This window comes from Amphiprion ocellaris, chromosome 4 (genome assembly GCF_022539595.1).
Source record: "Amphiprion ocellaris isolate individual 3 ecotype Okinawa chromosome 4, ASM2253959v1, whole genome shotgun sequence".
NCBI lineage: Eukaryota > Metazoa > Chordata > Actinopteri > Pomacentridae > Amphiprion > Amphiprion ocellaris.
The window spans coordinates 38,510,540-38,531,837 of NC_072769.1; the positions used below are offsets into that span (position 1 = coordinate 38,510,540).

At 38.4% G+C, this 21,298-nt stretch overlaps 2 protein-coding genes across 3 annotated transcripts; both read right to left on the reverse strand.

Moving 5' to 3' along the window:
• Positions 1-33: 33 nt before the first annotated feature.
• On the reverse strand, positions 34-15,972 carry LOC111588208 (phospholipase A2, group VI (cytosolic, calcium-independent)). Of its 2 annotated transcripts, XM_055010270.1 has the most exons (17): positions 15,735-15,972; positions 14,635-14,844; positions 13,458-13,638; positions 12,382-12,569; positions 11,485-11,581; positions 11,037-11,219; positions 10,545-10,653; positions 8,402-8,518; positions 7,308-7,398; positions 6,465-6,628; positions 6,238-6,388; positions 5,498-5,634; positions 4,196-4,350; positions 3,986-4,037; positions 2,969-3,084; positions 2,729-2,802; positions 34-1,184 (listed from the first exon to the last, which is right to left on the reverse strand). In XM_055010270.1, exons 1-17 carry the CDS (start codon positions 15,965-15,967, stop codon positions 1,040-1,042), a joined length of 2,403 nt encoding a protein of 800 aa, XP_054866245.1. In that variant the 5' UTR covers positions 15,968-15,972; the 3' UTR covers positions 34-1,039. The 2 variants fall into 2 exon arrangements, with proteins under 2 accessions (XP_054866245.1, XP_054866246.1); XM_055010271.1 differs by lacking the exon at positions 8,402-8,518.
• A 396-nt stretch (positions 15,973-16,368) lies between these two features.
• LOC129348740 (85/88 kDa calcium-independent phospholipase A2-like) lies at positions 16,369-20,363 on the reverse strand. The gene is made up of 4 exons (XM_055009810.1): positions 20,248-20,363; positions 18,722-18,942; positions 17,622-17,831; positions 16,369-16,624 (listed from the first exon to the last, which is right to left on the reverse strand). Exons 1-4 carry the CDS (start codon positions 20,338-20,340, stop codon positions 16,369-16,371), a joined length of 780 nt encoding a protein of 259 aa, XP_054865785.1. The 5' UTR covers positions 20,341-20,363.
• Positions 20,364-21,298: the final 935 nt, after the last annotated feature.

Genomic DNA, 21,298 nt, shown 5'->3' on the forward strand with positions numbered 1-21,298 from the left:
AATAAAACTACAAAGAACCAACTCAGCCATTGGTCAACATTAACAGATTTAATTACCATCCTAGTATACACTTCAATGGTTAATCCAGATACAAAAACATAGAAAATACTTTGCTGCCTCCTGTTTATTTTGTGGAAATAGCAGCAGGTCTTCTCTTCCTGTGTCCTTCAAGTAAGTATGTAATTCAAGTCTATGTTCCACCCCAGTTACACGGTAAATATGCACTCAAAACACTTGTACAGCAGACTGACAGGTTTAACAATGTACGATGAGAAACAAAGTTAGCAACAGGTGTGAGGCTGAACATTGTGGTTAAAGTCGGTAAGGCATTAATGTAAACCGTGTTGTGGGAAGGAGAAAGAAATGGTAAAAACATGGGTCTCAGAGACATAAGGCAGAACTGGTTCATCACCACCATCAGTGACGCTGCGCTACAGTTTAATGCAGGTTTTATGGCAGGATCCCATTTATCATGTGGTTTTTGGGAAAATGCAATTATCTTGTATGTTGTTTTAGCTGTTTCAGTGAAAAGAGGAACAAGTGAAGAAGAAATGAGTGTTTTTGTTTCCCAATAGTGCAGACAGGGGGAGGATGACAGTTAGCTGAACACATCAGTCAGTTTCTAGTTGGATTCAGTTCTTACCACTTCCTTCTATACTTCCTCTGTATTCACAGACCAAATAGGGGAAGACTCCACTATCTCTCCTTCATTGGTTTTATATACAAACAGTAAACTTGAAAAAAATCAGTTATAAGGTCACACGATGCTACATAACTTGCCTTTCAAGACGTTAAAATGAGTCAGTTGTTTCTTGTGTTGGTTTCCAGGATCTGAGATGTTTGCTACTGTGTGGGCACACGTCAGAGTAAATATGGAGGTCATCAAATTTATTATTATTATTATTATTGTGGCCACGCTGACTCAGTCAGTGTGTTTTAATAGAGAGGTTACACAAGCGCAGACATTAGTACTCCAATCTTTGTGTCTTGTCCAACCACTCCTGACTCTTCACAGCCTCTTCGTGGTATTTTTGTGCTTTCAGTTGTCTAGTAGTAATTTTGCCAGAGACTGGAGGATATCCCTCTTCTCATACAAGTACATCTGGGTTTCCCACAGCATGTCCACCAGGACGGCATCACTCACCTCATCTAGCATCACCTCCTGAGAAAGCTGGGGACTCAGTCTGCACAAAACACAATGGAAACCGTGAATAGGGACCAACTATAAGAACTAAATGAATGTGAAAGTTTGCAGAACGGTGTTCGAAACAAAGGTATTGTACATTTGCGTTTTGAACCACCTCTTGAAAATAAATTAGTATAAATACAGTAACAGTCAAAAGCTTGGACACATCTTCTCATTCAATGTTTTTATTTACTTGAATTATTTTCTACATTGTAGATTCTCACTGAAGACATCAAAACTATGAAAGAACACATATGGAATTATGTTGTAAACAAAAAAATGTTGAACAAACCAGAATACATTTTATATTTTAGGATTCTTCAAAGGCAAGGCACACCTCTTAATTTTAAACCATTCCAGGAGACGACCTCATGAAGCTGACTGAGAGAATTCCAAAAGTGTGTAAAGCTGTAATCAAAGCAAAATGGGGCTACTTTAAAGAATCTAAAATATAAAAGATATTCTTGTTTAGCATGTTTTTGTTTAATAAATAATTTCATACGTGTTCTGTCATGGTTTCAATGTCTTCAGTATTAATCTAAAATGTAGAAAATAATTAAAATATATAAAAACCAGTGAATGAGAAGGTGTGTCCAAACTTTTGACTGGTAGCGTATATACCACCGCTGTGATGCAGCCGCCTCTCTCTAGCTTTAATCTCTTTGACTAATGTACTGCCCACAGCGCTATATGATTGATTATACATTAATTAATAGTCTGCTATCAACAATAATCAATAAACGGTGAAAAATCTTTTCACTAAACGTAAGAAAACATAAATTAAAAAAGGCATTTCAATGATGTGAAACTTGTGTAATTGCATTTGTGCTTTTCCCATTGACTGTTACGAAGCTTAGCATTAAATATGTATTGTAAATGACAGAAATTATGAAGATTTGTGTCTAAGAGCTTATTTTATTGTACAGATTTATAGATGCATGTCAATAATGCTAATATATCTACTTAACTGAAAGGTATCTCAGACTTTGGCTTAGCTAGAACCAGGCTTTTCAAGCTGGATGGTGGCGAGTCAAATTTAAGAGGTTACTTCAGAAGGCATCAGCACTGTCCTCAATGCAACATCTATGTGATATATAGTTTGTCAAACTGCAGCTGTGTAGCGTCCAGATCATAAACTTTACAGATGATACTACTTCCGTTTCCCAGACAACTTTTGTGAATCAGTGCGTCATCATCCTCTCCGACCTCGAGATAACTGATGCACTCTCTCATCCTCTCAGCCTTGTGTCGTACACTGATAGCTATCAAGCAAGTTTTCTTTTAATTATTGCTCTAACTAACGTCTGCTGTAACACCTAAATGTTTATTCTTTGTGAGCCGCACTTCTCTGGTCGGAGTCACTCAACACAACACGTTACAGCATGTTAAAAGACTGCATAAACACTGTGATAACAAGACGGACAACACGAAGGGGGCCAAGAAAAGATGTTTAGCCAAAGTTCAATCAGATAAAGAGATAAGACAGATAGCAGAGGCAGCAGGATATGAGAACCAAAAACAGCATGTTCTTAGTCAGCTGACCTGTGGTAGATGGTGTCGATCATTTCACACCAGGCTCTGGCCCTGTCCACTGCACAGCCATCAGAGTCTGTACACTGTAAACACGTTTATTTTAAATTAAGACAAAGTAAGCATTATTAGAATACGATGGTTGTTAGTTATCATGAACAAATTATGAAGAAACTTGAAAGGCATTAAAGTAGAAATTGATGGTTAAAGATCACCCATCACTGATATCAACACAAACAGTGGCGTACTCACGCAGTCCACCAGCATTTTGCCCAGTTCCTTAGCTCCTACAAAACTCTTGGCCAGCTCCAGTGGGTTGGAGGGCCGGAAAACATCCACAGAGCTCACCACCACCTGAGGAGGTTTACCTGCAGACACGTGTATTTAAAACAAAAGTTTACAATTAGTCGGACTTTCCTTACAGGGAACACAAGCTGGTTATTCAAAAGTTGTCATAGAAATCTTCCTGCGTACTTAAATTGTACAGAGTTGTCGAGGTAACAGTGTGGACCGCCAAATGTCCACACTACCTCCCATCTCAACACGCGTGCAAATTACAGAATATACTGTTGAGTATCTTGAATAAATCACATCCATCTACTGACATACAGCAACTCATGGATGTTCCATGGCACACTTAATTTGACATGAATAGTCTAGACACTCTTGGCATGTTTTCCTGACAGCAAGTATCCATGATAGAAGTTTTGGGAGTTGTTTTTTTTTTTTTTTTTTTTTACTTTATACCAATTGTCACAAGATGAGATACTAGGATCAAATCTACCTTATCCTTATGTTTATTTGAAAGATGTGAAAAATACTAAAAATCTACCTCATTGTTTCAAGTTGAGACATACTGTGCTGATGCCTATTCATGTGCTAACAAAATTGCACAAGGGTTTTCTAATCATCAATGAGCCTTTCAACAGCATTAGCTAACACAATGTAGCATTAGAACACAGGAGTGATGGTTGCTGGAAATGTTCCTCTGTACCCCTATGGAGATATTCCATTAAACATTTCCAGCTAGAATAGTCATTTACCACAATAACAATGTCTAGATTGTATTTCTGAACCATTTAATGTTATCTTCATTGAAAAAAATTGCTCTTCTTTCAAAAATAATGACATTTCTAAACTTTTGAAAGGTATTGTATGTGCGTGTTTTATTGCAAACAAACGAAAACTAATAAACAAGGAGAAACAGGATACACAACACGTTTAGAGTGACAAAGACACTTTCCATTCAGTCACAATTATGTGACCTACCTGTACCAAGGGACACCACTGTGCCCAACTTCTTAATGTTCTCCTCAGGACCCTGAAAGACAGACATAAATAAATGATTCAATGATCTGTAATGATGAATCAATGATCTAATAAAAAGAAAAGGTTTACAAATCCATTAGCAGTTGAGTGTGCACTTAATAAAAGACCAACGGAGACATAAAACTATAATACAGCTGTCAAATGATCTACCTCTGCTTTCAAGGACTTGTTGTACTGATGGATTTCTGACATGGCGTCGAGTGTCGGGTTATTGGCCAGCAGCCCTCCATCCAGAAAGCGGCCCATTGGTCGGAAATAGGTAGGAGCAGCACCGCTGGAGCGGGCAGCTCTCCACACAAGTTGTTCTGGCATAAAGACAAAGAACTGAGTTAGACAAGAATAACTTACAATAACTTACGCTTTCAAATTGCATAGAACATTGGTAAACAATCTCAGCAAAAAATATGTTCATGAAAGCACAAACAGCACAACAGCAAACAAAAGAGTAGAGTGTGTTTTAAAGTAGTTACATCATTTTCCTTGTTGCTGTGCTCTTGAAAAATCCTCAAAAGCACGTGTTCCCTTCCGGACTGCATTTAAATCAACACACTGGGATTTATGTGGTACTAAAACTAAAATAAAAATAAAAATAAATTCCTTTGAACCTGTTTCCATCAAAGGCTTTTTATCTCTCACACATACCAGTGTTTCGGCTGGATTTATTGAGTTGGCTTTCAGGCTTTTAAATATATTTTTAATACATTTTCTCATAACCAGAACGCAAAAAAGACAACCTTATGCTGAAAATCCATAGGAACAATAATGCCCTAGACTCATTTATCATTATATCTCATTATTTCAATACTCCCTAGGAGTATTTAACAATGATTCATAGTGGCAGTAATGTAAATAATTCAATCTAGACTCAACCTAGGCTTAACCAATTAAATATCATTTGGTTATTTTATGGGTATTTAAGTCTTTGCTGAAATGATCACCCATTATGAGGTACTGTTACTAGCATCAGTGACAGTGTTTGCTACAAGCGTGATGGTGCTTGATGAACAAACTGTGAAGACTTTTTAATACTATTCATGGTTTTGAGTAAGACTTGTGTCTGCCCACAGACACATATATGTCCACACACCTTCATCTGTCACCTTCCTACGCTTTCTGGGTGGCTCTTCTGTGTAGCCTACTATCAACACATCCTCATCCTCCCATCCTGTAACAACAACAGGGCTGGCACTCAAACAGCACAGAACAACTGGACTTCGTCATGAATATAACATACAAACTCAGACCCAGGAACTTCCTTTGTAGGCATCACTGCCTGAATGAACTGAGAGCTTGGTTTCCTGTTGAGATTAGCTCATCCTAGAAATTATTACGATTACCTGTAGGTTCTGAAAATAGCTTACTTTGGCACCATCCAGTGGTGTGATCAATGCACTTCAATATCCCTCTAACACATTTAACATTTGACATCAACAAACATAATTCTTGAGGCACCTTGTGGGGTGGTGAGAGGCTTGAATGTGGCAGTGGTGGCATACGGAGGCTCTCTGTGGACGGATGGAGGGTCGTAGTTCCTGAAGATGTGCAGCTCTCCAGGATGTCTGTCTGCCAAAACACTGGTGACCATCACCCTGTACAGAAAGCAATAAATGAGTGGAGAGGTCAAATATATGATGCTACAGCATTTGTGCTCACACAAAAAAAGGTATGATTTGGAATTCTCCCTAAAATCTGAGAATTAGCAGTTGCACTAAATAACAAAAAAATATCTCCAGAATCTGGTTACAAATTTACGTACATATTTTTGGGTGTTAACACCACTTATGCACGTTTCTAAGCAGCTTAGGCTTTTTTCTCAGGGCATTCAAGCTTGGAAACAAATTAGAACACAGCACAGCAGGGTCAAATCAGCTCAACTTTTCAAAGGCTGACCATCTACAGTAAAAGAGCATTATGCTTGAAGCTTTTAAATCCCACACATCACCTACTAGTTTAAGGGAATGTATTGGTTAAATAGCAAAACTTAAAAAAAAAAAATAAATAAATAAATAAATAAATAAATAAAAAATTACGCATATTTTCTTTTGGTGCGGTCATGCTGGCTTACGCTATCACCTAGCTAACATTTTAAAATGTTTGTACGTCTGAAAAAGGCATTTTCAGCATTTTTATCTTTAGCACTTCTCTTTTTGTTTGCTACCTCTCGTGTAGTGCCAGTCGATGTGAACAGCTACCTGGGGAATTGGACATCTGTCATTTTGGTGTTCTCTCCAAATTCTTTCTTCAAAAAGTCCTCCAGCGGTGCTGATTCATAAGGTCTTGACCCTTTGAACACCTGTTCCTTCATCCTAAAGTACAGGCAGCGCAAGTACTCCATGGACTTCCCTGCATATAGAAGAAACGCTAGTATTGTGCTGGTTCTACAATACAAAATCTAAAGTAAAAGGAAATTCAAACACACCGTGGATTATAGCGAGGGCCAGGATGCCCCCAGTGCTGGTTCCAGCAACCCAGTCGAAGAGCTCTCTGGTGGGTCTACCTGCCTCTCTCTCCAGAGCGATTAACATCTGGATCAGCACCAGGCCTTTAATACCTCCACCGTCTAGACATAGCAGTCGGTCCATTCTGCAGGACACAAAACAAATAACAAGTCAGATCACATGAATGCATTTGCACATTTAAACACAGAGAGTCCTTATTTAAATGAAAATATAAATAAAACTAATCAGGTTTCTTAGGTTTGATACAAAAATGGCTGGTAAGAAGAGGAGGGATAAATCTATATATTACACAAGCTTTCAACGATTCTCTTTGGATGCTACCCCTAAATTATAAGATCAAACACTGTCAGTATCTCAAGGTAAACCTAAGAAACAGGCGTTTCATAAATAGTTACTGAAGCAATTATCAGTGAAGTAGCTCCATGTCTATTAACAGCATCAACTCCAGCCTTCTACTAGATTCAACATTCTGAAGAAACAGTTAAAATCAATAAGACAGTGTGATAACCTGATGACCACTGTCTTCTCTCTCAAACTAACTCATTTTTCAGAGACTTAACTGTTGTCCTCTTCATGCGGTCACAAGTTTTATGACTGGAGGCAAACAAAAGCAATCTTTCTGATGTAACTACTTTATTTATTTACTTTTTAACACTGAATGAAAAAGCAAACAAATGAAACTAAAATATGTAAATCAATATTAAGAGAATTAAGCCTCTAAGAAGCAAAAACTAAAAGTACATGGCATTATTTTTCCATAAGCCTGTTTCTTCCCTATAATATCCATACAGTCTTCTACTCACTTCTTTTTTTCCTTTTTGTGGCCATCCACTTCAGATAAGCCTTTGCTCATTGCACTCATTGCTGCCCCCACATACATGATGTCCTCAAACCCTGTAAGCCAACAACAACAGCTGTTGGTGCCGGACGAATATGTGACATCAAATCCGTGCATAAAGAACAGAAAATGGAAAGGGACCACTTCTCAGCAAGCCACATGGGAGTTTTACAAGGTGAATGCAGGTATAGAGAAATAACATTTACATAATGGTATCTGCTGTATTCAGCACTATCATTATCCTATCATCATAGCCAACCTCTGCCACAGTGTGTTGCTCATAAAATATGTTTACAGATATGGCTATGCTGCCTCATCACCTTTTTTTTAATCTAGTGCTGATGCATCAAGATTGAATCTCACCTTGCAGCTCAGGTCTCATGGAAAATTCAGATCTTGTTGGGCTGTTAAAATTGCACAAGTTCTAATTTAAACTTTCTCCCACGGCACTTCAAATGCACTCTGAATACATGTTAATCTGCTGAAGATTAGTCAGTAGAATTTAGAATAAGACAACCCTAAAACCCTACATTTTAGATGATCCTCAAGTTGCACAAAATGCAAGGTGTATTGGACCATAAAGTGTTCAGTATCAAAAGTTTGGGGTCATCCAGACAATTTCATGTTTTCCATGAAAACTCCCACTTTTATCCATGTGCTAACATAACTGCACGAGAATTTTCTAATCATCAATGAGCCTTTCAACACCATTAGCTAACACAATGTAGCATTAGAACACAGGAGTGATGGTTGCTGGAAATGTTCCTCTGTACCCTATGGAGATATTCCATTAAAAATCAGCTGTTTCCAGCTAGAATAGTCATTTACCATATTAACATGTCTGCACTGTATTTATCATTCATTTCATGTTATCTTCAGTGAAAAAAACTGCTTTTCTTTCAAAAATAAGGACATTTCTAAGTGACCCCAAACTTTTGAACTGTAGTGTAGGTAATAAAAAAATTCAGAAAAAGATCCCCCTAGTATACGTTTAAGGGGAAGAAACGCCAAAACAGAGAACAGTGAAGGAGAGGGAGAAGCGAGGGACAATGGTGTTACCTATGCCTTCAGACTTGGCCTTGTTGTAGATGGGAGGAGGACTGCCAGGGGAGGGAGGGAGGCAACGCTGCACTCCTACACTACACAGCATGTCCAGTAGTATCTTTCTATTAGGACCTTTCATGTTAAAACAAACACACACACACACACATGCAAAGCAACATGTTGGACATGCACACACGACATAAACAGCAGCGAGAAAGAAGAGACATACAAATAGACAGAGAGCAAAGAGAGAGACAAAGGAAGAGAGAAAGCAAGAACATCAGCAAGCTGTTAGCAATCATCATGCATCGTCAAAATCAATAAGTAACAGTAAACCCAATTTACCAGCCTTTCTGCTTCGGAGCATCAAGTGTGTGGTTTTTACATTCTCTTTATGTGCAAACATCAGATATGCTCATGCAAGATTTTTGTATCAACAGTGCACTGCAAAAAATCTTACCAAGTCTATTTGTCGTATTTTTAGTCAAAATGTCATCCCACTCGATTTAAGATAAATTCACTTAACAAGTGACGTTTCAGCAGATGGAAGGACTTGCTTTAAGACAATGCATCTGAAATATCTTGTTAAGTCAAACAATCTTGAAATTATCTTGGTTTGAGTTGAATTTTACAAGAAAACTCAAAATAAGTTTAACCCTCGTGTTTTGAATTTGCTGGATTTTGGTTGATTTTATGTGAATGTTCTAAAAGAAAATAGAAGTTTTACTAATATATATGGAATCACTTTAGATATTTTTAGGATTTTTTGGAAGATTTTTACTAATTTTTTGAAAGTATTTACAAGAATTTTCTTGCCAAATTTGGGGGATTTTTTAAGATAAAACTTTTAAGGGAATATTTTAAGGAATTATTGGAATTTTCTTCCTGAAGGTTTTGCAAATTTTCAGAAATTTGGGGATTTTTTTGCAGATTTTGGGGATTTTTTCAGACAAGGAAACAATATTTTTGGTGCCCGTAAATGAAGACAGCAGGAGGGTTAATACATCTCAAATTAGGAGGTTACATGAAAGCAAAGATCTATTTTTGAGTGAAAAACTGTTTCTTCTTTTTTTTTAAGCATGTCTGGCTTATTTTAAGACACCTAAGCCTGACAATCCTGGTAAAATAGAGTTTAAAATCAGTTTTCCCAGCTAATTTTGAGATCTCAATATTCTAAATATCATATCTTATTTCAAGAAATCTTACAAGTCATTTTTCATTTGTTCTATTGGCAGATTTTTTCACTTATTTCAAGGTAAAGTTCCTTGAAATAAGTTTTTTTTCTTGTTTTGAGAGGGGCATTTTTTCCAGTGTAATTCTAAGTCCAATACATGAGTGACAGAGTTCAAGTCTTTAATAAAAAAATCAAAGAGAAATTTGAAAATGTTTAGGCCTTTAAAATCCAATTTCTTTCAAAAGGTGTAAAATCACATCAGCTGCAGCAAACTGTAAAAATACAATCAGTGTGCCACATTTTCAGGCCAAAATGCAATGCACATCAATGTGACATGCATTGTTGTGGTGGGTTTTGTCTCACTAATAAAGAAGAACAGAGAAAGGAAGAAGCTTGATTGCACCTGAATTTATCTCCCGAGACTGGTGGGCCTAGCTTCTCATGACTTTACGTCAAATATTCTGAGTGGTCAGAAAAATAGAAACACTGTAATGCAATACAATATAACACTCTAATCATTTTTATCACTAAAAAATAAAAAATGTCTAAGAAACTTCTATCTTCACTGACAAACATTTTTTGGCTGTGGTATACAAAATATTTTCAAATGTCACTCACAGTAGACCCTCTGATCAATAATCTTCCCCTAAAGAGTCACAAAATATTTATGAACTGCAGAAGTTGTAAAACAAAATTTCATATATTGACTAACTGCACTGAGATGTATTATTTTGTTCTAAAAATCACTCAGTCTGTCCATTTTCATGCAAATTTTTACCATCTATGGAAAGGCACATGCTTTTAATAAGACCAATGCGATCAAGCAGATTGGTTAGGTCAGGCACGGTAAGTTCTGATTTTATTGTCCAAACCGAGGCTGTTCTTTAAATGCCTTATTCAAACCCATGTACACCTCCTCATGCCAGAAACTCTCTTCTCCTCAGAGTTTAAAGCGCTCTTTTCCTGCCCTTCTTTCCCTCTTACCTTTGCTGGTGCGGGCAGCGATGAGTCCAGGTGTTTCTCCCAGGTCATTGTGGATCTCCACATCAGCTCCAAACACAATCAGAGCTTTGATCAACTCTATGTGGTCCATCTAATAAACAGAAAATATGTAGATTACTATTTTTTCAAAAACATATAATAAAGGATGATGATTAAAAAAAACCATTATCTTCGGATATTCTTTATCTTTTCACATTATGAATCTGTGACATTCAATATCTTCACAAGTAGTGATTTAATGCATCATTTCGGTTTTAAAGTAGTTACATCAATGGCATAGTCGTTTTTTTCATTAAGAAACCCTGAATTTTGCAGCTCTGATTACAAAAGAAACAAGAATATCTTTCATTCAAGCAATGCCTGTCCCATTCCATATCATGCCTTCTTCATTTCTTTAAAATTTTGTAGGTTATTGCCTTTGTCTGAAAGATAATACTAACAGTATATATACATATATATATATCGTACACAAACCTTCATAGCTAAGTGGAGGGCTGTGTTCCCATCCTGACCCTTCAGGTTGGCATTTGCCCCGTGAGTGAGCAGCACCATGGCCGCCTCAAAGCGGCCCCTCTTGGTCAAAATGTGGAGGGCGCTCTCTCCAGTCTTACTGAGGTAGTTCACTGCACAGCCATGCTCCAGCAGCAAACGACACATCTGGCACAGAGAGACCACGACAGCAAACGTTAAGTCACACTTTGCCAATTTGCAAATCACTCTAACACTGATGTCTTGATTTGAGAGACCAGAACCACACCACAGTGACACCAACTACAGGCAAATTACCACGGCCCACGAGATGTTTCATCACCCATTCACAATGTGCATTTTACCAGACATATATGATCACAAAGCAAAAATGCAATTTAAACAGCTCATTATGAATTTCTAATCACTAAACATATGAGGCAATATTTGTAACCTCAGCGGTTTTGGACCAGTGGAGAGGCGTCCCTCCATACAAAGTGTCCTCAGCATGGAGCTGGCCTGGATCTGCTTTGAGGATCTCTTCCACACAGCTGGCAAACACAAAATAAAAACTTTTTAGTACAAAGTTGTAGTTACCCTCTAAACATTGCTAATAACAATTAGCATCCGTATGAGGACTCTCAGCTGCTACATCCTACCAGTTCTGATGTACGGATGTGAATCTTGGAACATAAATAATAAAATGTCAAACAAAATCACTGCAACAGAGATGTGGTTGTACAGACGCATGCTGCATATATCAGAAAAACGAATGCAGATGTTTTAAAAACACTAAACACAAATTATACGCTACTGAACAAAATTAGGAAACGGCAAGCAACATTTTTTGGGACACATAATAAGGAAGGAGACCCTGGAATATATCATCACAACTGGAAAAACGAATGGGAAGAGAGGACGAGGCAGACAGAGAATGAAAATGGTAGACGGACTGACATCACGGCTACACATGGAACGGGCAACAGTCACAATTCAGAAGGCAAAAGATCAGATTAGATGGACAGAAATGATCGCCTACGCTGGATGGCATGGCACTTGATTGAAACATTCTATACAATATAAAGTGTTTCATTTTTTTAATCTCTGGAAAAGAACTTTCAACAACCTCTACAGGTAACACAAACTTCAGAGGCTCAATAATACCTATTTGAGCATTTTGCAGTAACTCATAAGGGTACATATACAGTCAGAGTTCTATTTTTAATAAAGGCAGGTCAGAAGGAATCTCTTTACTGGCTCGGAGGAAAACAATGACACCCTTTTAGCGCCAGTGATGTTAGTCTGTAGCTACAAAAACTATTCATGTCATCATCCTTTCTCTCACACTTACCCCTTCTCGCTGTATTTCATGGCCATGTGGACGGGGTAGCCCGTCCCGCCGATGACATCACACTTGGCCCCACCCCCCAGCAGGGCCTTGACTGACTCCACACGGCCCAAACGGCAGGCCACATGGAGTGGCGTCTCCCCGTTGTTGTTCAGCTCATTCACCCCCGAGCACAACCGCGAGCACAGCACCTGGATGTGGAGAGGATGGCAGGAAGGATGGCAGAGGGAGAAGAAGAGAGTGGAGAGACGGAAAGTCATGTTTATATGCAGCTTTGAGGATTTAAATAGCCTGAACAACCTCCACAGAGTAATTAGCTGAATTTTTCTCACAGATAATGTTTATAAGTCAAACTTAGGTTCAATATTCATTGTATAAAAGATTTAAATCATGTGAAGAAGCATTACCACATAAGATACTGTTGGGAATAATATTTCAATAACAGTTTTAATGCTATAAATATTGTGTGTTGCATGTGAAATTAACTATGTGATGAATTAATATAACTGGCTGCATAACAGAAGCTGAATAACTGAGTATTTAACCGCTACTAATGCACAACAGCTACAAATTAAGAGACAGAACATCATACAGGTTAAAGCTTCTGCTTCCCTGCGAGGCTCCACAACAACCTTGACAGGAAAGAGACCTGATGATCAGAGGGCAGATGCAGGCAGGAACATACCGACTGAACCGGTGAAGGTAACGCAGAAGTAGAGTCGCCAAATTAAATGAACATTAATCACATTAATGACTTTAGCCTCCCACCATTACATGAACACTATCAAATGCAGTATGTAAATGGGCTTTTCTCGTGAAATGCAGAGTGCTGCTACATGCTCTGTTTTGTGCGCTCACAGAAAACAGTGCATGTAGAAAAAAAAACTCACTCGGTGTTATCTTGGACAGATCTGGCATTACATCGCTCTATTTTACTTTTCAAAGTAATTTGTGGCCCTACATGGTGATGTGATAAACTGCAAAAAGTGTTGGCATAATTTTGATCAGATGGGTGGAGACTGATCCCCTGATTTTATGAAGCAGCGACAGATCGATCCTACTGAAGACTTCACTCTCACCTGGATGATGACAGGAGAATCCTGCTTGGAGGCGCTGTGCATGGGCGTCTCTCCGTTGCGGTCTTTAATGTCGGTGCGAGCCTGACTTTCCTCCAACAGCTCCTTCACACACGGCAAGTCACCTCGCTCACATGCCAGATGCAGCGGCGTCTGGCCTGATGCATCCCGAGAATTGATCTGACTGGAAACATGAGGACATGTTTGTGTGTATGGGAGCTCTGCACACTGAGCAACCAAACAAGTACTTTTGCATGTTTTGGTCATTTATTTTTTACAAGAATCAGTAGCTTTCAAAGCAATTTCCTTCCTTCTAGGCTGCTATAAGTTTACTCATATCATATCAGTATAAATGTTGGCTTGCAAAGGTTTTATTTTTTGGCAAGCTCATGTTATCTGGGTGTGGGGTGTTTGAAAAGTCTCTCTGGTTTGTCCGTTTGGGATATTCCAGCATCCCAGTTCTAACACTTGGCAGCAAGCTTTTAAATTCAATATAAGATTAGAATTTTGCTTTGAATTTCCTTGTCATGATCAGATTTTCTCAAAGTCTCCTTCTCATTAAATTTCCCCGCAACACTACTATTGAAAGCAAAGTGTGTTTGAGGCCAACAAAAATTGCAGCAATTAAATGTCCACTGTGATGAATTAACTGTCTCGAGTGGCTTTCAAGCTTTCAAAACTGCTGCATACTTTTTTTTTCTAAAAATGGCATAATTTGGAAAATGGAAGGAATAATGTGAAATGATCTGTAGCTAATGGGCTAGAAGCTTTAAAATTTAGCCTAAGTGTTTCCTAACCCTAATTATATAAATTATTCATAAATAATCAACAGCCATTTGTTGTATTGTAGCATTTAGCTGGCATTCTCACTGACTCCTCACAATTCCAAGTCTCTATAGACGAGGCTTGCACATTACAATCTGCTCCTCATTTAGCTGTATATTAATGTACTTCGGTGAAAATAATCCAAACCAGTTCCACTGACACATCCTCTTAAACTGAATATGTGGGTTCTGGACTGTCAGTGCTACAACTATGAAGACCTTTAAATCTTAACTTCTACTGTCTGACAATTAGCTAACTAAACAAATGATCAAAAAAATAACTCTAAGATTCACTGAGATCTCAACAGTCCTCATCAGAACCACCACCGAATAAAAGTCAACATGTCTCATCTTACCTCTGGACATAGTTATGTTTGAGACACTCTCTGAGGCCTGTTTCTACAGCAATGTGGGCGGAGCTCCAGTCTGGGTGGTTGCGGATGCAGTCCACGATTGGCTGTGCAGTCTCTGCCTTCAGAGAAAGTGTCTCATAGAAGGGTCGGAGTTTGAGCGCATACTGAGGGAACCAGTTCATGGCATCTTCCTCTGACACCACCTGAAACAGCCTTCAGACAGTGCAGTGGGTACAACGTTGAATTTTACAAGAAATGTTAGAGGGAATCTGAATTTATTCCAAAAACTGGAAATGTGTTAATGCTATGTGCTTATAGTACAATGTCAGACCAGATAAACAAGAGAACAAGAATGATTTTTCTCTACTAATAAAGATCATTCCAAAGAGCTTGGAGTATATCTGAATTTTACCTATTGGTTATTGTGCCTTCAAAAAGAGGCTTTTGTTTACTGTTTGTGACTTTACTGTTTGCATTCAGTTGTGTTTTGGTTCCCACCTTGAATCAACTTTTAGAACACTGACGTACACAGTATAAATGTTTGCAGTTGCAGTCACACTGAGACAGTTAAAAGAATGCTGAAGTTTTGAAAGCAGCTTTAACAATTTGCAGTAAACTAACACAACCAAGTTTTACAAGCGATTTTAACATGGTGTAAGATCTTAAAAACTTTTGCTTTTAGATGTCTGCAGTTAAATCTGCAAAGTCCACAGTGTTTTCAGAGAAAGCTTGACTGTTACGTCAAAGATAACGATCTCTGACAACTTCAGAGTTTGGTTTCAGTTAAGGTAAACTCCTTCAACCTTTCCCCAAGCCTGCTTTTCAGATCAATAGCTGAATGACTCAACAGTGACTCATTCAAAATAATGGGCTTGAATTTAGTTAAGCTGCTCATTTGGGTAATGGTGGAGATCAACAGCGACCTAAGCTAAATCAACAGTATTAACATTGAATAAAAGTAGTAAGCATGTCTACAGAAGCTTGTGGAATCACAGAAAAACAAAAAACCGTAATATGTGCACCCTTAAACTATTTTGATGATTGCACAACACTGCAGAAGACACATATAACACCATTCCTCACATGACGGGATCAATACTGACCTCAGAACCACAGTCGGCGTCTCGGGGGACATAAGCAGACAGTCCCATGACTGGCACTGGGTATTTTTGTACAGGACCATGCGTCCCTCTTCTTTCAGCAGAACTTTGCCTCCTCCTCCATAGTCAGACAGCGGCACATCTCTGACCCGGTAAGGGTTGGTGAAGAGGGTTGACACAGAGGAGACTGTGTCCAACAGCTTGCCCAGGAACTGCATTGTTACCTGAAAACACATATGTATTAAATACACATGTGGACAAAATAGTTGGTACCCCTCGGTACATGAAAGAAAAACCCAGAATGGTCACAGAAATAATTTGAATCTGACAAAAGTAATAATAAATAAAAATTCTGTGACAATTAACCAATGAAAATCAGACATTTCTTTTGACTTGTGGTTCAACAGAATTACTTTAAAAAATAAACTCATGAAACAGGCCTGGACAAAAATGATGGTATCCCTAGAAAAGAAAAGAAGAAAAGAAGAAGAAAAAAACAGTGCATGTAGAAAAAAAAACTCACTCGGTGTTATCTTGGACAGATCTGGCATTACATCGCTCTATTTTACTTTTCAAAGTAATTTGTGGCCCTACATGGTGATGTGATAAACTGCAAAAAGTGTTGGCATAATTTTGATCAGATGGGTGGAGACTGATCCCCTGATTTTATGAAGCAGCGACAGATCGATCCTACTGAAGACTTCACTCTCACCTGGATGATGACAGGAGAATCCTGCTTGGAGGCGCTGTGCATGGGCGTCTCTCCGTTGCGGTCTTTAATGTCGGTGCGAGCCTGACTTTCCTCCAACAGCTCCTTCACACACGGCAAGTCACCTCGCTCACATGCCAGATGCAGCGGCGTCTGGCCTGATGCATCCCGAGAATTGATCTGACTGGAAACATGAGGACATGTTTGTGTGTATGGGAGCTCTGCACACTGAGCAACCAAACAAGTACTTTTGCATGTTTTGGTCATTTATTTTTTACAAGAATCAGTAGCTTTCAAAGCAATTTCCTTCCTTCTAGGCTGCTATAAGTTTACTCATATCATATCAGTATAAATGTTGGCTTGCAAAGGTTTTATTTTTTGGCAAGCTCATGTTATCTGGGTGTGGGGTGTTTGAAAAGTCTCTCTGGTTTGTCCGTTTGGGATATTCCAGCATCCCAGTTCTAACACTTGGCAGCAAGCTTTTAAATTCAATATAAGATTAGAATTTTGCTTTGAATTTCCTTGTCATGATCAGATTTTCTCAAAGTCTCCTTCTCATTAAATTTCCCCGCAACACTACTATTGAAAGCAAAGTGTGTTTGAGGCCAACAAAAATTGCAGCAATTAAATGTCCACTGTGATGAATTAACTGTCTCGAGTGGCTTTCAAGCTTTCAAAACTGCTGCATACTTTTTTTTTTCTAAAAATGGCATAATTTGGAAAATGGAAGGAATAATGTGAAATGATCTGTAGCTAATGGGCTAGAAGCTTTAAAATTTAGCCTAAGTGTTTCCTAACCCTAATTATATAAATTATTCATAAATAATCAACAGCCATTTGTTGTATTGTAGCATTTAGCTGGCATTCTCACTGACTCCTCACAATTCCAAGTCTCTATAGACGAGGCTTGCACATTACAATCTGCTCCTCATTTAGCTGTATATTAATGTACTTCGGTGAAAATAATCCAAACCAGTTCCACTGACACATCCTCTTAAACTGAATATGTGGGTTCTGGACTGTCAGTGCTACAACTATGAAGACCTTTAAATCTTAACTTCTACTGTCTGACAATTAGCTAACTAAACAAATGATCAAAAAAATAACTCTAAGATTCACTGAGATCTCAACAGTCCTCATCAGAACCACCACCGAATAAAAGTCAACATGTCTCATCTTACCTCTGGACATAGTTATGTTTGAGACACTCTCTGAGGCCTGTTTCTACAGCAATGTGGGCGGAGCTCCAGTCTGGGTGGTTGCGGATGCAGTCCACGATTGGCTGTGCAGTCTCTGCCTTCAGAGAAAGTGTCTCATAGAAGGGTCGGAGTTTGAGCGCATACTGAGGGAACCAGTTCATGGCATCTTCCTCTGACACCACCTGAAACAGCCTTCAGACAGTGCAGTGGGTACAACGTTGAATTTTACAAGAAATGTTAGAGGGAATCTGAATTTATTCCAAAAACTGGAAATGTGTTAATGCTATGTGCTTATAGTACAATGTCAGACCAGATAAACAAGAGAACAAGAATGATTTTTCTCTACTAATAAAGATCATTCCAAAGAGCTTGGAGTATATCTGAATTTTACCTATTGGTTATTGTGCCTTCAAAAAGAGGCTTTTGTTTACTGTTTGTGACTTTACTGTTTGCATTCAGTTGTGTTTTGGTTCCCACCTTGAATCAACTTTTAGAACACTGACGTACACAGTATAAATGTTTGCAGTTGCAGTCACACTGAGACAGTTAAAAGAATGCTGAAGTTTTGAAAGCAGCTTTAACAATTTGCAGTAAACTAACACAACCAAGTTTTACAAGCGATTTTAACATGGTGTAAGATCTTAAAAACTTTTGCTTTTAGATGTCTGCAGTTAAATCTGCAAAGTCCACAGTGTTTTCAGAGAAAGCTTGACTGTTACGTCAAAGATAACGATCTCTGACAACTTCAGAGTTTGGTTTCAGTTAAGGTAAACTCCTTCAACCTTTCCCCAAGCCTGCTTTTCAGATCAATAGCTGAATGACTCAACAGTGACTCATTCAAAATAATGGGCTTGAATTTAGTTAAGCTGCTCATTTGGGTAATGGTGGAGATCAACAGCGACCTAAGCTAAATCAATAGTATTAACATTGAATAAAAGTAGTAAGCATGTCTACAGAAGCTTGTGGAATCACAGAAAAACAAAAAACCGTAATATGTGCACCCTTAAACTATTTTGATGATTGCACAACACTGCAGAAGACACATATAACACCATTCCTCACATGACGGGATCAATACTGACCTCAGAACCACAGTCGGCGTCTCGGGGGACATAAGCAGACAGTCCCATGACTGGCACTGGGTATTTTTGTACAGGACCATGCGTCCCTCTTCTTTCAGCAGAACTTTGCCTCCTCCTCCATAGTCAGACAGCGGCACATCTCTGACCCGGTAAGGGTTGGTGAAGAGGGTTGACACAGAGGAGACTGTGTCCAACAGCTTGCCCAGGAACTGCATTGTTACCTGAAAACACATATGTATTAAATACACATGTGGACAAAATAGTTGGTACCCCTCGGTACATGAAAGAAAAACCCAGAATGGTCACAGAAATAATTTGAATCTGACAAAAGTAATAATAAATAAAAATTCTGTGACAATTAACCAATGAAAATCAGACATTTCTTTTGACTTGTGGTTCAAAAGAATTACTTTAAAAAATAAACTCATGAAACAGGCCTGGACAAAAATGATGGTATCCCTAGAAAAGACTGAAAATAATGTGACCATAGGGACATGTTCAATCAATGTGTGTCCTCTAATTAGCATCACAGGTGTCTACAAACTTGTAATCAGTCAGTCAACCTATTTATAGGGTTACAGTAGTCACTGTGCTGTTTGGTGACATGGTGTGTACCACACTAAACATGGACCAGAGGAAGCGAAGGAGAGAGTTGTCTCAGGAGATTAGAAAGAAAATTATAGACCAGCGTGTTAAAAGTAAAGGCTATAAGACCATCTCCAAGCAGCTTGATGTTCCTGTGATTACTGATTACAAGTTTGTAGACACCTGTGATGCTAATTAGAGGACACACCTTGATTGAACATGTCCCTATGGTCACATTATTATCAATCTTTTCTAGGGGTACCATCATTTTTGTCCAGGCCTGTTTCATGAGTTTATTTTTTTTTTTTAAATAATTCTGTTGAACCATGTTTCAAAAGCAATGTCTGATTTTCATTGATTCATAGAACTTTTATTTATTATTAGTTTTGTCAGATTCAAATTATTTCTGTGAGCATTGTGGGTTTTTCTTTCATTAACCGAGGGAGACCAACAATTGTCCACGTGTGTAAGATCAAAGCCACCTACAGCACAGTGTCTATGAACTCAGCAGGGTAGCACCTGTTTGGCAGCTCTGCCTCAGGATTGTTGTCACCAATAATGAACGATTTATTCTACCCCTAAGACAGGATGTAACCAATCAGGAAGAGCAACAAGTGCAATATGCCAAGTATGGCTGCTGACAGCCTCCAATTTGTGGCTAGATGAGTGCAATAATGAGCTGCTCTATCAACAACATCTCACTGTGAGGTTTGGATTATTAATGCAATACTACTGTTACTAGCTGGGCTAAGGTTAGCTGTGGACATCCTGCTTCCTATTTCGCTTCTTGTAGCTTTGAAAACTGAGTGTAATTGAGACCGGTCTTCATTTAAATGAACAAGTGGCTCCATTCATGCCGCTCACGAGTTTAAAGTTGGGAAGAATCGATTTAAAACCGAAGCTAAACGCCGGAGGCAGTGCGCACTGTCACTGAAACACACCTTTAGTTCGTGTTTTTCATATAAAGACCTGGAACCATTCTGAGCACATTTAATACAGTCAGCTAGCTCCCTGTCCACTGCAGATAATCGCATTAAAGAGTATAAAAGCCGGCTGCTGTCCGTGCTTACCTGCTAGCTGCTCTCTGCCTGACTTCTGACGGCTACATCAACAACCGCCGCAATACAACCAACCCTGCTGGAAATCATGATTGACGTGAGCTCAACCAATCAGAGTTCAAGGATGAGAAGCTGCTCGGTTGTAAGGCGGGGCTTATTACATAGAGGATGCTCGGTCATTCTTCAAGCTTCCTACTGTGAAACTGCTAATAAACTATGAAGTTTTGCACCTTGAAATTTTTAGATATTGTATACTTAAAAACATTAGAAATACTAGTAATTCGAGTAAAGAATAAAAGTCTTCCCACCTGTATTCAACAATCCTTCAAATTAAGAGAAAAAAATTATAATTTAAAAGGGCTGGTTGTCTTTGAAAGAGGTAGTGTGAGAACTAATGTTAAATACGGATGTGTTTCATATTTGGGGGTTATATTATGGAATGGACTGAGTGATGGGTTGAAACTGTGTAGATCTCTGTTGAGTTTCAAAAAAGCATTGAAAGGCAAAATAATTTTGGATTGCAATGTAAAATGACTCATGTGAAACGACTAAGAAGAATAATTTAGAGTAAATTTTTGTTTTGTTTTTTCTTTTTGTCTTTTGTTTCTTGTATTACTGATATGCTGGGTGATTCTATGGATTGTACAGGATAGGCAAAATAAGCCTCGGCTTCTGCCTATTCCTTTTTCGGTTACAGAACTTGTAAAAATTATTATTGTATATGTATGTATTTTTGTTTGTTTGTTTGTTTTTATTTTTGGTTTTTTTGTCTTTTCTTTTTCATCTTCTTTTTTCTTTTTTGTGGGAGGAGGAGGGGAGGAGGAAAGAGAGAAAAAAAGTTTCCTGTAAGAATGTATAATATTTTTTACTTAACTGAACGCACAAAATGAAATTATTGTACTGCAATTTTGTAACCGAAGTAAGCCATTCATTC

Excerpts from the sequence above, each read along its gene's own strand:
- LOC129348740 (XM_055009810.1), bottom strand. The coding sequence starts at position 20,340 with ATGCGATTATCTGCAGTGGACAGGGAGCTAGCTGACTGTATTAAATGT. Across the intron at positions 17,832-18,721 it reads ACGCCGACTGTGGTTCTGAG|GCTGTTTCAGGTGGTGTCAG; the intron begins GTCAGTATTGAT and ends CACTGTCTGAAG. Across the intron at positions 16,625-17,621 it reads AAACATAACTATGTCCAGAG|TCAGATCAATTCTCGGGATG; the intron begins GTAAGATGAGAC and ends TCATGTTTCCAG.
- LOC111588208 (XM_055010270.1), bottom strand. The coding sequence starts at position 15,967 with ATGTGTTTTCAGGTAACAATGCAGTTCCTGGGCAAGCTGTTGGACACA. Across the intron at positions 10,654-11,036 it reads CCCTCCACTTAGCTATGAAG|ATGGACCACATAGAGTTGAT; the intron begins GTTTGTGTACGA and ends TCTGTTTATTAG. Across the intron at positions 3,085-3,985 it reads AGTGGTGTCCCTTGGTACAG|GTAAACCTCCTCAGGTGGTG; the intron begins GTAGGTCACATA and ends ACGTGTCTGCAG.